This window comes from Mytilinidion resinicola (assembly GCF_010093595.1).
Source record: "Mytilinidion resinicola strain CBS 304.34 unplaced genomic scaffold BDZ99scaffold_3, whole genome shotgun sequence".
Lineage (NCBI taxonomy): Eukaryota > Fungi > Ascomycota > Dothideomycetes > Mytilinidiales > Mytilinidiaceae > Mytilinidion > Mytilinidion resinicola.
In genome coordinates this window covers 58,869-73,554 of record NW_022985439.1, presented here as the reverse complement: position 1 = coordinate 73,554, position 14,686 = coordinate 58,869, and the positions used below count along the sequence as shown (strand labels likewise).

Genomic DNA, 14,686 nt, shown 5'->3' with positions numbered 1-14,686 from the left:
CTATAACCGTATATTAAGGTAATTAAGAACTACCTGCATATTAATAGGAACTAATCTAGAGGCCTTAAAGGCCTTTTTACAGTTCTTATATATAAACACGTTAAAAAACGCATTTTTAAAGGCTGGTAGAAAGCCTTCTTTATTAATATAGTAAACGCGTCGGCGTGCTAAGTTTTATATACGTTAAGAGTACTTTAGCTTTAATAGTAAGAAGTATACTATATTAAGTAGCTAAAGTATATGCGATAAATACGCAGGTATATAGAGGGTAAGTGTTATAACCCGTAATATAAATAACCCGAGCGCAGAGGTACTTATAGAGATAAGTAAGTAGATAAGGCTAATTACGTAGAACTAGGTTACAGGACTAAAAGGGTTACGTATAGGACGTATAGGGATCCTAGATTCCTTTATAGACTGCTAGTAGATAGAAACGATCTAAGAATAGGATATTATAAGAATAGGGTTATATAATAGCTCGAGAGGCTTAAGGAAGCAAGCTAGGCGAGCGCTTAAGGGGCTTAAGGCTGCGAGCTAAGAAAGCAGCTTAAAAAGCTTAAGGCTGCGAGCTATATAAGTAAGAGGTTTTTTAGGACAGAGCTTTTATATAAAGGGACGCTCCTTTATATAGATAGGAACCTTATATTTAACTTAAGACTTTAATACTACCTATTAGAAGTAATAACCCTGTCTTAGACCTTAATTAATTATTGCCTTACCTTTTAAAAACTATTGCACCCTAATAACAACTTACCTATACCCTGCCTTAGTATAAAATACTTAGAAGGTATAGAAGAGACAACCTATTATACTTTAAACACCGCTATATTAAAGGAGTTGTATATAGATAATTAATTAAAATAGCCCTACTAACTTCTTTAGGTAGTATAACTGCTGGACTAACCCTAACTATAACTAAAGTAGCAACACGTATATAGGCGTTGCTTACACAAATATAAACACTAAAAGAAGCTAGCAATACTAAAAATAAAGAGATTATAGCTTTATAGGGAAATCTCTAGACTGTTTAAGAGGAGCTTACTACTACTAGAATAGTTAGCTACAGAGGCTATAAAATAAATAAGCCCGAAGAGTTTACTAGGAAGAGAGGAGCTTTGCAAGCGTTTATAATATAGATAAGGCTATACCTGCGCACGAACTAAAGCAACCTTAAATTTAAATTAGATAAGGTCTGTATAGCAGCTACTTTCTTAAAGAAAAAAGCGTTTAACTAGTTTAACCTGATGCTTATAGACTGGCTCGGCAACGCTAACGCAGATAATTAGAAACTAGAAACCAATATTATATTTAGCAACTATAGATACTTCGAGTTAGCACTTTAGATAACCTTTAGAGATACTAATAAAAAACGGACAGTAGAATAGAAAATAGCAGTTCTAAAGCAGAAAGGCTTAACTAGCCGCTATACTTTAGAATTTATATAAATTGCGTCTAAGCTATTATAGGAAGATAAAGCTCTGTAAGTATAATACTATAGAGGTTTTAAAGAAGATATTAAGAACAAAATTATATAAGGCGAAAGGCCTCTAATACTTTATAAACTTAAGGAAATAGTAATATAAATTAATAGTTAATAGTATAAGCAATAACTAGAACGGGCAGATAAAAGAGGACTTTATTTTTACGCCTAACTAGCCAGACCAAAGCTAAGAGTAACTAACCGCGACTATAGAGATCGTATAGAAATTAATATTGCAAAACAATATAATAACTAAAAGGGTAAACTAATTACCGATAAAGAAAGGTAAGAAAAAAGGCGCAATAGTATATGCCTATTATATAGAGAACAGGGATACTTTGCGAATAAGTGCTCTAAAAACACCTAAATAGCAGCAGTTATAGCAAAGCCGAATATAGACCGCTATAATTCTATATTATAGACCGCGTGCTATAATAATAACTACTTTACCTATTAGTTAGATAAGTAGGTAATAGGGTACTATCTAATACAGAGAATAAAGGAACATACTATTGCTATAATAAGAAACGAAGAGTATAACAGCAACCCTATAGATAACTACTACGCCGACGTAGAAGTTAAGAGTATAGAAATTAACTACCTGTTAGAAATAGATAAGGCGTTCTAGATAATTAAACTATAATTAGAACCCCGAACTAATATACCCGAGCTACTAGATAACAGCAAGGCCGAGTTACTAAACGCGGAAGCATAGGTTAATAAAGTTGTAGCTACGTATAAATAAAGCGTAAGAGAGATTCTCGCACGCCTTAATAAAGAATAAGAAGCGCAAAAAGCTAAAAACGCTACAGCGGGCGCAGAACTAAGAGCACTAGCTAGTTACTAATTCCTAAGAGCTATAGGAAAAGTTATAGAATAGCTTGCCAGAGAAGAGGAAGTAAGAATAGCTGCAGCCGCAGGAATATTAACAGCAACTATTAACGCAGGAACCCGCGCAAGATTAGATATATTAGAAGGCCTAAGCCGTAATACCTAGCAAGAACTAGACAATAAATTACCTGTTAAGAATAGTAAAGAATACTATAATAGTAATAAAGACTGTAAACTAGAAAAGTAGTCTAGTAACAGCAAATTTAGTATAGGGCTAGAGTAAAAACCGCTAGAGCTATATAGAAGGTAAACTAAGATCGAGATCTATAGAGCTTTATACTCTATCGGTGAAATAGGCGTCTATAATAAGGAAGATAAATAGCTAGATAGAAACCACCTACTTTATAGATAAATATCTTAGGTATCTTATATTAAAGACAAATATAATAAGTATATAATATATAAGAGATATTAAGGATAGTACCTATATTAGATAAGATATTATATTATTATGCAACTAGTACTGTTTAAGGAAACAGAGCACTATATTATAGGTAAGAAAGACAAACTTATAGAAGTAGCTACTATAGTTGCAGACCCTTAGTACCTAATAGAATATAGGAAAAGTAAAGACTGGCGGATATACTACTAGGACTTATATCTAGTATATTGCAAAACAAAACACGTAAACTATTAGCTATAAGAATAGCTAAAAAACGAGCAGGCGCTTAAGCAATAGAACGGCCAGAGCAGCTAAGAATAAGGTCCTATAGAGCAGCTAAAGACGAAGGAATATAAACCGCGACTATTGCTACTCTAGTAGGAAAAACCTATATTATAGAGAAAAAAAGGAACCCGGCAACGCAGCCTAACTCTATTCCTATTTAGAACTATAGACACGTAATCCTATCGGTTAAAATTAGTAGGAACCCGGCGAGAGCACTGCTAAACAGTAGCGCGCAAGGAAATTTTATATCCCACAACTTTATTAGAAGAAACCGGATCCCTTAGTAATAGAAAAATAGACCCTATAAACTATATATAGTAGATAGTATACCTGTATAATATAGTAACGGGCAGGTAACTATAGAAACTCGACCAGGCGTTATATAGATTAAAGAATATAGAGAAACTATTAGCATAGATATAACTAATATAGCAAGATATAATATAATTTTAGGCATACTATAGCTAAAGCAGTATAACCCCTAAGTCGATTAGAAGTCTAGTAAAGTAAGGATTTAATCGGAAAGCGGACCGAAAAACACCCTGCGCTAGAATAAGCCTAAGCAAAAACAAGATGTTAATATAGATACCTTAAAAGGCAAAAAAGCCTAAAAAGAAGATAGGGCAGCGAGCTAATAGTAGCCTAGACCCCTAAGCAGCCGGCAGCTAGCCGAGGCAGCAAAAGCACTGGAAGTACTAGAAAAATACAATAAATTTAAAGAAATCTTTATAGAAAAGGTTTAGAATATATTACTAAAGTACTAACCTTAGGATTACTATATTCCCCTAGTACTAGGCGAATAACCGCAGTTTAGACTAATCTATTTACTAGCCTAGAATAAGCTGGAAGTGCTAGAAGAATACCTGGAAAAGAACCTAAAGCGAGGATTTATTAAACTATCGGAATTGCCTGCAGGTTACCCCGTAATATTCGTCCTAAAGGCAAATAGTAAGCTATACCTTTATATAGACTATAGATAACTAAATAAAATTATAATTAAAAACCGCTATCTATTACCTTTAATCTCCAAGCTTAAAAACCAACTATATAAGGCTAAGTACTTTACAAAGTTGGACCTATACAAAGGATACTATTTAATTTAGATAAGAGAAGGAGAAGAATAGAAGACGGCTTTTAGAACTTAATACGGATACTTTAAGTATATAGTAATGCTATTTAGGCTTACTAACGCGCTAGTAATATTCCAGGCAGTAGTTAACTTAGCGTTAAGAGGCTACCTAGATTAGTTTACAGTGGCATACCTTAATAATATCCTTATATACTTAGAAACGCTAAGCGAACACAAGATATATATGCGAAAAGTACTCGAAAGACTTAGGGAATACAACTTTATAGTAAACCCGGATAAGTGTAAGTTCTATAGGCAGAAAGTCGGATTCCTAGGATGCGTTATTAGTCCAGGACGGATTAAGATAGAAGAAGGTAAGGTATCCTCTATCTAAGAATAGCTAGAGCCCGCAAATTTAAAGGAACTATAGTTATTCCTAGGGTTAGCTAATTACTATAGGCAGTTTATTAAGGGCTACTCGAAAATTATAGAGCTACTTATAGAACTTACTAAAAAAGATATTAAATATAGATAAACCCTAGAAGTATAGGGTATATTTAATAGGTTAAAAGCACGGTTTACTTTAAAACCAGTATTAGCAATCTTCGACCTATAGAAACTAGTTACTATTAAGAGCAATATATTAAATAAGGTAGTAGGAGCAATACTTAACTAACTAGATAAATAAGGGAAACTGTATTCTATAGTGTTCTACTTATAAAAGCTAAGTATAGCTAAGCTAAACTATAATATCTATAATAAGAAACTGTTAGCTATAATAGAAGTATTTAAACAGTAGAAAGTTTATTTTAAAGGGGCAGTATATATAGTATAGGTGTATACAGACTATAAGAACCTAATATACTTTACTATAACTAAGGAGTTAAATAGAAAATAGAAGAAATAGTTAGAAAAGCTAGGAACCTTTAATTTCAGGATTATATACCGAAAGGGATCTGAAAATACTCGTGCAGATATACTTAGCAGAAGGCCGGACTATATAGAAGGAACCGAGAAGACCAGGTAACCTATACTTAAGAAGACTAGTCTAGAAACCCTTAAATTTAACTATATATAAGCAGCAGTTACTTATAGGTCTAAGGATAATAAGTAGTATAAATAAATTAAGGCAGCACAGAAGGTAGATTAAAAAAGCCGGGATTTAGCGGGTTATAACTAGCAGAGCTTGCGCCCAGAGCCTATAAACCAGGAATATAGAGAAATCTAGGACGGTATTATTACCTTATAGAACAAAATATTTGTACCTAAGACTTTATAAAAAAAGCTTATTAAAAAATTCTATAGTATACTAGTGCACGGGCACTAAGGAGTGGAAAAAACACGGGAAAGAATTGCAAGAACATTCTATTTCCCCGGACTCCGGAAATTAACGGAGAAAATTGTACACGAATACAAATATATAAAGAATAAGTCGGTATAATACATACTGTATAGACTAATAAAGAGTTCCTTTACACCGGAAAAAGTATAAAAGTCTATTATATAGAACTTTATAGTTAAGCTACTATAGTCTATTAAACCTATAATAGGTATAAAGTACAATATAATATTAGTAGTTACGGACCGACTAACTAAATATATATACTTTATTTCTTACTAAGAAGTATTAACAGCAGAAGATCTGGCCTACGCTTTTTTAAAGTATATTATTAGCAATTACGGGCTACTATAAGAGATAATTTTAGACCGAAACAAGCTCTTTATATTAAAATTCTGGCAGACCCTTACTGCACAACTAGGGACAAAGCATAAGCTTTTTACGGTGTTTTACCCTTAAACGGACAGGTAAATAGAAAGGCTTAATTAGACTTTAAAATAATACCTACAATACTATATTAATTACAGGTAAGATAATTAGGTATTACTACTACTAATAGCCTAGTTCGCCTATAATAGTGCATCTATAGAGTTAATAAAGGTATTACCCTTTTTTATAAACTATAGTTTTAATCTAGAGGCGTATTAAAAACCCTAACTTAATAGTATAAGAGCCTAAGGGGCACTGCTATTAGTTGAAAATATTAAAGAGCTATAAAAGCAGCTCTTAATAGATATCTAATTCCTAATACTAAGGTTAGCAAGGTATTACAACTAATACTAGGGTGTTGCACTAACCTTTAAAGGGGGAGATAAAGTCTACCTACTCCGCAAAAATATTAAAATAAAACAACTAAGCATAAAGTTAGACTATATTAAGATTAGACTATTTAAAATATAGGACGTTATTAGCCTAGTAAACTATAAGCTTAGGCTACCTAATAGAATAAAAATACACCCGGTCTTCTATATATTGCTACTAGAACCCGCACTACTAAACGCTAAGCTAGAAAACAATATAGAAGTCGATAATAATAATAAATATAAGGTCGAGTAAATCCTAGATTCCCGATAGCACGGTTAGTAAAAGAAGTACCTAATTAAGTGGAAAGAATACAGCACCTCTAAAAATATATAGGAACCGGTTAAGAGTTTAGCGAACTATTAGGAACTCCTGCAGTAGTTTTACCGCCAGAATCCGGAGCAGCCTAGAAGAACGGCGACAGTACACTGTCTAACTAAAAAGGATTAAAAGAACCTAAAGAAGGAATACTACTGCTATATAATTAGAATATATAGCAATAGAATAGACGGCTGGCAGTACCTAGTATACCTAGGGAGAAAAAAAAATACCTAATAGTCCCTAAGGCAGAAAGCAAGCCTTCCTGCTCGGTATACTCTTATTTTTTCTACTTAGCCTCCTTCTAATTATCTTCCTTAAGCTTTTCTAGAGTCTTAAAACCGCAATATATTATCTCTTTACCACGCTTACGCAACAGCTCCTTTTAAGAATCCAGGTAATCTAGCTTTACTATAGCCGCTTTTAGGGTTATATAAGTCTTTAACCCCTTATAATAAAGTTTATCCTTTTTACAGGCTAGCTTCCGCCCTGGAAAAGTTAGCTAGGATATAGTTGTAAATAATAGTAGATTATAACAGCTTATAAGTAGCTGCTAAGATGCTAGCAATATTATAGTTTAATTGTTGCGCCCGAACGCAGGCGGTATAATAATCCAAGTTAGATATAGAGACTATATATAATAAACCCTAAGACTTGCACCAGGAATAAGGTATAACTTTTAAACCAGACGCATTAATATAATTAGTAAGTATAAAACAGCTTTTTATTTCTTAGCTTTTAAAGCGTTAGATATTATAAAGAAAAAAATAGAGTAGTATAATAACGGCCTAATAAATAGGGCATCGCCAGCTACTTATCTAAGACCCCACCACGGAGATACTTTCGGGCCGAAAGCCTTAGAAGAGGGAGCAAGTATTACAACCTATAATATAAATAACCCGAGCGCAAAGGCACTTATAGAAATAAGTAAGTAGATAAGGCTAATTACGCAGAACTAGGTTACAGGACTAAAAAGGTTATATATAGAATATATAGGGATCCTAGATTCCCCTATAAACTGCTAGTAGATAGGAATAATCTAAGAATAGGATATTATAAAAACAGGATTACGTAATAGCTTAAGAGGCTTAAAGGAGCGAGCTAGGCGAGCGCTTAAGGGGCTTAAGGCTGCGAGCTAAGAAAGCAGCTTAAAAAGCTTAAGGCTGCGAGCTATATAAGTAAAAGGTTTCTTAAAACAGAGCTTTTATATAAAGGGACGCTCCTTTATATAGATAGGAACCTTATATTTAACTTAAGACTTTAATACTACCTATTAGAAGTAATAACCCTGTTTTAGACCTTAATTAATTATTACCTTACCTTTTAAAGACTATTGCACCCCGATAACAACTTGCCTATACCCTACCTTAGTATAAGATACTTAGAAGGTATAGAAAAGACGACCCGTTATAGTAAGAATTTGTTATTTAATATAATAATCCTTAAAATCTTAGTTAAGGTGGCTTTTATAGCTGTCTAAAATTAGCAACCTATATAACCCTACCTAACGCGCCTTTATATACGTGTTAAAGTGCTTTAACTACTTAAGACTAAGCTTATTATTAGTCTAGCCGTTCTTAGAAATAGAAAGCTTCTAATTATATAGTATTTCTGCTTCCTTATACTATATAGAAATATAAACGCGTTTTTTATAGATAATAAATAGTAGGGTTATATATCCGGCAGTGTAGATGCTCTAGATAACTGTAACCTACTTTTAGTTGCCTAGTTAAATAAAATTAGGCCTTATATATTTTTCTAAACCTGTAATAACCTTTATTATGCTAATTATACCTATTTAAAAGCTAGTTTTATTAAAGTTATAGATATTATCTAGGTAGACGCTATACTTAGCTATAGTCTCTTATATAAAAGTAAACTATATATTAATAACCTCTAGGTCTTCCTAGAGTATCCTCTAGCGGTTTTTTACCTAATTAAAAGCTATTTTAAGCTCCTTTATATAAGATATAAACTGTTAAGTCTAGTTCTTGCCTACTAGTATTCTACTATACGCAGCTAGTACTTTATCTGCTATATCTACTACCTTATATAACCGGGGCGCAAATCCTTGTAAGTCTAGGTTAAGGATATATTGTATAATTATATGCTCTTCGGTCGCAGTAAGCTTTAGGCAGTTTAGTTGTAATTAAGGTCGAAACGTAATTCTATAGAGCCGATTAGAAAGCCGCTAATATTATACGTTAAAGGCTGCTATAGCGCGTTATATAGTCCTAAATTAACTAGAGGTAAAGGCTTAAAGCGCGAGATTAATACTGCCTTTTTACTAAGATAGATAATCGCTGCGTTATTAATATATTGCTGTGTGAATATAGTGTTGGTTATGCTAAGGAAAAGTAGCCGGCTCGGTGGTTTAGCCGGCTTAGTAGTGGAATATATTAATAAAGTTTCTAAACGCATTAATAATACTATATTAGAATTTACACAGTCTAAGGTAAAATTATTGCGCTAGCTATCACGGTATCGACCGCAACACCCTACCTACCGAAATTCTGCCGCAGATTACTACAACTCCAGCAATCTGCACCGGCCTACTACCGTTGGCCGGCCTCCTGCCCTGCCTGCCCTGCTCCGCTCCCGTCTCGCTTCCGCTTCCTATCCTGTCCCGCTCCAGCCACCTACCGGCTGCCCCCTTTTCCTATCACCTAATCTGGTAAGAACCTCGCGTATACGCGTGCCACGCGCCGAAACGGCATAGAGGCCGTACGCCACGCGCTCGGCCACGCCCTTATATCCGGTGGCCCGTCTCCCGTCTTCCTGTTCCTTATACAACGTCTTAATTCTCCACGTAGCATTGTATATAGCACCTAATCAACGCTCCTCTTTAAGCCCTCGACCTCTTACGTGTAGCGCTATCGTAACACTAGCTAAAAGCATCTAGCCGACCGTAAAGGACTAGAAATAGAATATAAGAATAGAGTTTAAAAAGCTTAAGAAAGAATATAGCAGTACTAGTCTTAATAAATAGCTTAGCCGATAGCCTACTTTTATTAATAATATAAAGCAGTATAAGATTAAAAACCTAAATAAGTTCTAGATATATAACGCCTTTATTAAAGCTTTATAGAACCTTAATCCTCTATTCTATAATTATATAAAGTTAAAGAAAGCTTATATTAAGGGGGAAATAACTCTTATTAAAGAAATAGTAAAGATAATAGAGAATATTTCTAATATACTTCTTACTACGCTTAACTAGATAAATCTAAATTATATAAGCACCGGTTTTATAACTATTAATAATAACTCTAACTTTAATAAAATAGAGAATAACGCCGATATTATAATTGTGCAGAAGGCTTAGAATACTATTAATAAAACTCTTAGGTTCTTCTATAGGCTAAATCTAGTACTTTCTAATAAAAAAATTATAATAGGCTTCTATATTAAGCAGTTTAGGACTATAGCACTGCTAAGCAAAAAAACTATAAAAGGGCGAGCTGCACACGCCACCTTTTAAGGCAGAAAGCACAGTTATAATTTAGATTTATCGGATAATAATAGTTTATAGCTAAAATAGAAAAGATAAAGGGCTAACTTAATTCTAATAATAATAAACTTACTAATAAGCTTATAAAACTGCGTGTGCGGACTTACCTATAAATATATAGACTGCTAATATCTTAATCTATTAAGTATACTATTAGATTAGATACTAATAGTTTAATTTTAATCTAAGGTTATTATAGTAATTAAGGGAAGTAAACAGCTCTAATTAAAGACTAAGAAGAACTTCCTTAGAAATAATATTACTTTACCAAAGTTTTAGCCTGCCGATACTTTAAATACTTAACCTAAAAAGGCAACTAATAATACTATATTATTTTTAACTACTGCTAGAACAAAGGTATTCTTTGCCACCTTAAAGTTTATATTTAGTATATTAGCAAATAATAAGTATAATAACTATTTTAGGCTCGACAATTATGCAGATATATATATCTGTAATAACCTATTAAGATTTGCTAGGTATAAGCTAATATAAGATAAAATTATATAATTTAGTAATATAAATAAGCATATTAAGGGAATAGGAGATATTATAGTCTATATTAATATTCCGTTAGGTTCTAGTCTTATTAAGCTTAATAACGTTGTATATATACTAGGCTTCTACTAGAACCTTATAAATATAAACTCTTTAGAAAGGTAAGGGCTTTTCTTTAATATAAGGATATATTAGATAGATTAAATATATTTAAAGCAACTAAATACAGCATATTTAGGGTTATTAAACTATATATTTAGGATTCCGTTATTAAAGCCGAATTATATACTAAAGCAGCGCAAGCTTTTGCTATAGTAAAAAGGTTAAGGATACCTTAAACTGCTGTAGTATTAATAGATATCTAGTATACTAGACTAGGGTATATTAGGAAAAAAGCTCTAGAGCAAATACTATACGCAGTTAAAGAAGTAGTATTTAGCACTTGCAACTTTAAACGGACCTTAGAGCTATATCCCGAATATTAGCTTACGCAAGTATATTAATAAATTTCACGCGTTCTAATATAGAGAGGAACTTACCTATTTAAAAAGGTCCACTTAGATCTTATTTATATAGAAAAGGTATTTAATCTTAATATATAGGTTATATATTTCTACTATAACTATTTAGTATACTATATCTCCTTTAATCTCCTATATAAAATATAAAAAAAACTAGTTATAGTAACGCAAGAGTTCTTTACTATTATAAACAATAACTAAGGCTTTACTATATAATATATCTATTCGGATAGTAAAAAAAGACTAAGCTAGCAGTAGAAGGATTATATAATTGCAAAAGGAATTACTTTTAATCTATTTCCACCGGATACTCTAGATTAAAATAGCCTTATAGAATATTCTAGGGGGTTAATAATAACTATGGCTTATAAGCTCTATATATAAAGTAGACTACCTTATAAGCTCTAGCTATATATAGTAGCTTACGCTACTTATTTTCTTAATTGCACCCCTGTATAATAAAAGCAATAGTAGATACCTTTTAAAATAGTATATAGCCGTAAGCTAAACCTCTTATATATTAAAATTATCGGATCCCTTGCCTATATCTTAATTAAGCACAGAAGAAACCGTTTTATAAGGGCAAAGCTGCAGGATAAAGTAATTAAGGGATAGCTTATTAGGCTAAATACAACTAATATTTATAAAGTTTAGATCCTGTATTTAGATTATATTATTATATTTTAGGATATACAGATAGATAAAAAGGTTATATATAACCTACAGCTCTCTATAAGCCTTCCTAAGACTGGATAAGTACTCTTAATTAGTATTAATAAAGTTAATCTAGATAATATAGATACGGAACTTTAACTAATAGAAAATATAAGCATTCTTAATCCTAATTTAGTTTAATATAAGGTTCTATTAGCGTTTCTGCTATTTCTGCAACTTCTATTAGTATAAACAGTAATAGGAATATAGAGTTAAATAAACAGGCTTTATATACAGCTATATCCTACTCTAATATTACTTAGATCTAGATAACTAAGTATAATACCGCAAAACTTTTCCCGTGCTATAGTAACTTAATATACAGTAAATTTAGCTTAGTTACTTACTGCACGCTAGGTGTAGAAAAAGGCATAGTAATAGGTATATGCCTTGCAACTAAAATATGCTAAACTAGGTTAATAAATAGTCTATATATTTGCATCGGCGCAGACTCTAAAAACTTATTAAAAGGACTTAATACTACCACCAGAATTCTAGTATTAGCTAAAGCGTTATCTAGAAAGGGACGGCTTTAAGTAAGCTATAGATGCTAAGATTAAGTTACTTAAAAATAAGTATACTTTTAAACTTATTAATTACCCGGAGTATAAGTAAGTGCTACTGCTTAAATAGGTTTTTATATATAAACTTAATGCTGCTAGCTACCTTATTTATTATAAAGCTTAAATATGCGTAAAAAGCAATCTTTAATATAATATTTCTAATAATATCTATATAGCTATAGGGGAGTATTAGAGCTTTTATATTTTTATAGCACTTATCTGTGCGTTTAGGCTTCTATATTATTAAATTAACTTTAAGAACGCCTTTATTAACGCCGATATAGATAATAAAATCTATACTGCCTGTCTACTAGGGTATAGAACGCTAGGAAAGGTTTAGAAATTACTTAAAGCGCTCTATAGCCTGCGAAAGTTACTAAAGCTATAGTTTAATAAACTTATATTATTTCTTAACAGTCTAGGATTTAAATATTGCCTAGATAAACTATATATTCTTATTAACAATAAGACAGGCCTTATTCTGTTTCTCTATATAGACAATCTCCTTATTATTTTAGAATAAGAACGCGTTTACTATATTAAGTAATTTAAGTTAGCAGTAAATAGTAAGTACAGGATTAAGGATTTAAACAAAGCAATCTCCTTTCTTAATATTAGGATCCTGCAAAATATAATAGATAAAAAGCTTTAGATCTATTAGAATAGATATATTAACAAATCTATACTAAATATAGAATAGATAAGTTATAGAGAATAGTTTATACACCTTTTACTTTATTATATTATTCCTAACCTTTTAAAGAACAGGCTACTATATAGTAAGTTATAGAGATGCAGGAAAAAATAGGTTTAATATTATATGCAGCAGTAGTATTAAGACTAGATATCTTATTTACAGCTAGCTAGTTAAGTTAGTTTATAATAAACCCTTTACTAGAGCACTTATAATACGCAAATTAAGTTCTTTTATATTTCTAGACTATAAAGTACTATACTATTAAGTTCTTAGGCTCTATAAATTCTATAGTAGTAGAAATAGGCAATAATAAAGTGCTGCAGCTATTAAGCGATATATTATTCGCGGATAATCTAAAAACTTAAAAATCCACGCAAGGTTACCTTATAAAGCTATTTAATAGACTAATTATATAGCAGTCTTCTAAATAGAAGACTGTTATAATATCTATAACTAAAGCAGAGCTTTTATCGCTATTATATACAGCAAGGGAGATAATAGGTTTATATAGGCTGTTTGTATAGGTATAGTTTAATCTAGAATAATAACCTTATATCCTCTATAATAATTAGCAGATAGTAGGCCTAATCTAGAAAAAAAAGGCTATAGTTAACCTTAAATCTAAAATATATTAATATCTATAGCTTATAGCTAAGGCAGATTTATTAAAGTAGTAAAGTTATAGTCTAGTAGGTTCCGACTATAGGTATACCTTCGGATAGCTTTATAAAGCCCTTTTTAATAGAAAAATATATATACTTTTTACGCTAACTAGGCCTAGTTAATATCTTATTACGGATTAATTTAGGATGCGTATTAGAAAAGGATAGTCTATAAGATATTTAGACCTTATCTAAAATAGAGTAAAATCTAGAAAGGTGTATTATAGACTAAGGTATTAGCTATAAAGGCCTAAGGCAAGAACTATATTAATAAGCTTGCTATTAAAGCTATATAGAACGTCGGGCGGGGTAACCTAACTAATAAAAAATTCTATATATATACAATTAATTATACTCTACTGCTTAATATTATTTCCAATCCTGCTTTATCCTATATATACCTAAGTGTAATATATCCCTTAACCCGTTAAGGCGCAACGCTCGGGCTAACGCCAAGCGAATATTATTCTTAGATATATAAATAAATATTATTAGGCATAATAATTAACTAGAACCTATCTAAAAAAATAGCAATTAATACCTAATTATACCTAGAACATTAAATAATATTAACTATGTTAAATAGAAGGATTCTTATATAAAATAAGCGAAAACACCCCCTAAAGCCGGCGCCGCTGCCCGAGTTCTCTCCGCTCTATATTAACAGTTAGCATGCTCTAGGGAAAGCCTCTATACCCTCTAGTCTCTCGCCATCGGAAACTTTATAGCGGAACCTATTGCAGTCACCACAGGAATACCGCAGGGCTCCTCCCTATCACCAATACTCTTCCTCTTCTTCGCCAGCACGCTCCTACCAATGCTACAGCGCGGCAATACAACGGCCTACGGGTTCGTCGACGACACAAACATCCTTACGTACAGCAAAAGCACAGAAGAGAACTGCAGGGCCATCGAACGGGCGCACGACCGGTGCATGGAGTGGGCAAGAAAGCAT

The 14,686-nt window shown here is 32.2% G+C and overlaps 1 protein-coding gene across 1 annotated transcript; it reads right to left on the bottom strand.

The window, feature by feature from the left end:
* BDZ99DRAFT_377851 (uncharacterized protein) lies at positions 1 to 174 on the bottom strand (the record flags this gene model as incomplete). The annotated part of the gene is made up of 1 exon (XM_033715083.1): positions 1 to 174. A coding segment is annotated over one exon (174 nt), but the record flags the coding sequence as incomplete, so codon positions are not given.
* Between the last annotated feature and the right edge of the window lie 14,512 nt (positions 175 to 14,686).